The following is a 2,574-nucleotide window of genomic DNA, read 5'->3' as shown; positions in this document are numbered from 1 at the left end:
TTTTTTTTTTTTTAATGTACACATCGGCTGATAATTGCCTTTTGACTTTAGGAAAAAAAATCACACATCTCAGAAATGAGGAAATACTCTGTGTGTTGGGGGAGGTTTTGGGAAGAGTTCTAAAGAGCTTTTTTTCTACTTCTGTCATGTGGTGAAGACATAGATGGGTCAGTGCAGGGATAGTCATCAGTCCCGGTTGTCCCAGGGGTGGGATGTTAATCAAAGGAACGAATAAGGCGAAATGAATGAATGAATGAATGAATGAGCCTGTACCAGGACCATTACTCCTTCCTATCACTTCATTTGGAACTCTATCTTAGACTTTGCTTTCTTCACTATAAGAATGATAAGAGTTCATGGAGATAAAACATGGATGTGCTTAAGGGAAAATAGAGGAAAGGAAGGAAGGATCTCTTTTAGATCTAGTGAAGCTGGGGAAACCTACTCATCCAGGCTTCTCTGTGCAGGTGGCAGCAGCTCTAAGGCACTTCAAGCACTGATGTCATAAAAAAGCGAGAGAACCCCAAGAAAATTCTTAGCCCAAGAGAAAGCGAGTCACCATGCCCCAAGCTCTAACCGAACAAACTTCCTCGCTGTTGATTTATACATAGCAGCACTCCTCCTACCTTGGAAAGAAATGCGGGGGAGGGGAAGGCCGGGGCACTAAATGCAAACAAAAAAGTCTAGATCCTGTCTGTGCTGAACTGTAACCTCATTCTGAAATGCTCTTCCCCTTAACTGCGTACCTCACTCTCTCATCAACTTCAAGTTCTTGCTCAAAAGGCTCCATCCCACAGAGTTCTGCCCTGACCCACCTATTTAAACAGCAATCCTCCCCCAACCCTGAAACTCCCAATCTCCCCAAAGCACTTATAATTTCTAACATTCTACACAATTTACTCATTTATTTGATTACTGTTTATTACTGTCTTTCCCATTTGGACAAAAGCTCCTTGAGCACAGGGATTTTTTTTCTGTGTTCAGGGCCCACATCAGTGCCTGGCATCTAAGAGGTGCTCGACAAATATTTGTTGAAAAAAATGAGTGGGCTATTCCTGCTAGGGGTATTAGGAAGATTTTTATTTCTATCATTTCACTTTGTATGTTTCCCATATATATATACTTATTCTGTGCATCCACTGATACCATAAACAAAGAAAATGATTAAACATAAGGTAGGACTTACAGTGAAGACCGCTTGGAGGTTATTAAGCTTCTCGATTTCCTTGGGCATCCCGTTACTGCCCCAACGAATTAGATAATTCTCACTGGTGAAGGGTAAAAAATGATTGTTAATGAGGGGCTAATTGGGAATGAAACTGCCCACAGTATAGACTTAAAGGGCAAAAGAAAGGCCCAGAAAAGCTCAGTTAAATTCATCAGATAGCACACTAACGAATACTCTCTGGTCCCCTGGTTTTGGAGATGTGTGCCAAGCTCCAGGAGGCACACCTAGGATGGACCCGTGACGAATACTCCTCAAGACAGGCACAGACGCTGAGTCTACCCGTTTCTGTCTGGGGTCTTTTTTCCATCTCTAATTCTTTGTCTAAAAGTTTCAGCTTTGCTGAATCAAGAATATAATTTTATAATAATCATTCTAAATCCATCCCCTGGAATCCACATCATCACACTCAAATGCAATCTCTAGTTTAGAAATAAACCATTTGTCGGTAATTACTTTTAACCATCGTCTCAAAAATAAATCTGTTTTCTTAGCTTCTCAGGAGTAATGCCACTATAGGGTTCAGCAAAGACTTTTATCATTTTTATCATTTTTTAGAGCAGTTTTAGGCTCACAGCACAGTTGAGCAGAAAGTACAGAGACTTCCCATGTACCCCTGCCCCCAACACACAAAGTCTCCCTGCTTATAAACATCCCCACCGGGGTGGTACATTTGTTACAACTGATGAACCTACACTGACATGTCATTATCACCCAAAGTCCATAGTTTACATGAGGGTTCACTCTTGGTGTTGCACATTCTATGGGTTCTGACAAGTATATAATGACGTGTATCCACTATTACAGTATCACACTGAATAGTTTCACTGCCCTCAACAGCCCCGGTGCTCCACTGACTCATTCCTCCCTCAGCTCTCATCTGCAGTCTTTTGAATTCTCTGTTCCCATCTCCATGTTCTGATGCGTTTTATGTGACTTCTAAGACCCAGAGAGTACACGAATGGTTACTGCACTGTTTCAACAGCCAGATAAAAGGCTTGGTTGCCCAAAGCATTTTTTTTTTTCTCTTGCGTAGAAATCCTCCCCCTTTTCTAACTTCTCTCAAAACCTAGCAAAAACCTCCTCAGGAAGCGAGTAGGAGAAGGCTGAGAATTTCTGCAAGGTTGATAGCAGATGACCTGGGTCTTTACCTGATGAAAGTAGACTGGTCCGGGTCATAGAGGGCCATGAACAGCTCCGCGTCTTCCCCGATGTTGCAGACGAAGTTCTTGAAGTTCACGTAGAGGCCGTAGGTATGAACAGCACTGAAAATGGACTGGCCCCGCAAGTCCAGGTTCTGCATGATCGACTGAACACAGAGCAAAAGAAAGAAAAGCATCTCGGTTTCA

At 42.4% G+C, this 2,574-nt stretch overlaps 1 protein-coding gene across 1 annotated transcript in view; it reads right to left on the bottom strand.

Moving 5' to 3' along the window:
• The window catches only part of DOCK5 (dedicator of cytokinesis 5), a 166,112-nt gene that overhangs the window by 101,957 nt on the left and 61,581 nt on the right, over positions 1 to 2,574 (bottom strand). Inside the window, exons 8-9 of the mRNA XM_011360348.2 lie at positions 2,377 to 2,534; positions 1,187 to 1,268 (exon numbers count right to left, since the gene is read on the bottom strand). Coding sequence (XP_011358650.1) covers positions 1,187 to 1,268; positions 2,377 to 2,534 — 240 coding nt within the window. The remainder of the gene's footprint in view (positions 1 to 1,186; positions 1,269 to 2,376; positions 2,535 to 2,574) is intronic.

Source organism: Pteropus vampyrus, unplaced genomic scaffold, assembly GCF_000151845.1.
Source record: "Pteropus vampyrus isolate Shadow unplaced genomic scaffold, Pvam_2.0 Scaffold53, whole genome shotgun sequence".
NCBI lineage: Eukaryota > Metazoa > Chordata > Mammalia > Chiroptera > Pteropodidae > Pteropus > Pteropus vampyrus.
The sequence above is the reverse complement of the archived record's forward strand: the minus strand, read 5'-3'. Positions and strand labels throughout refer to the sequence as shown.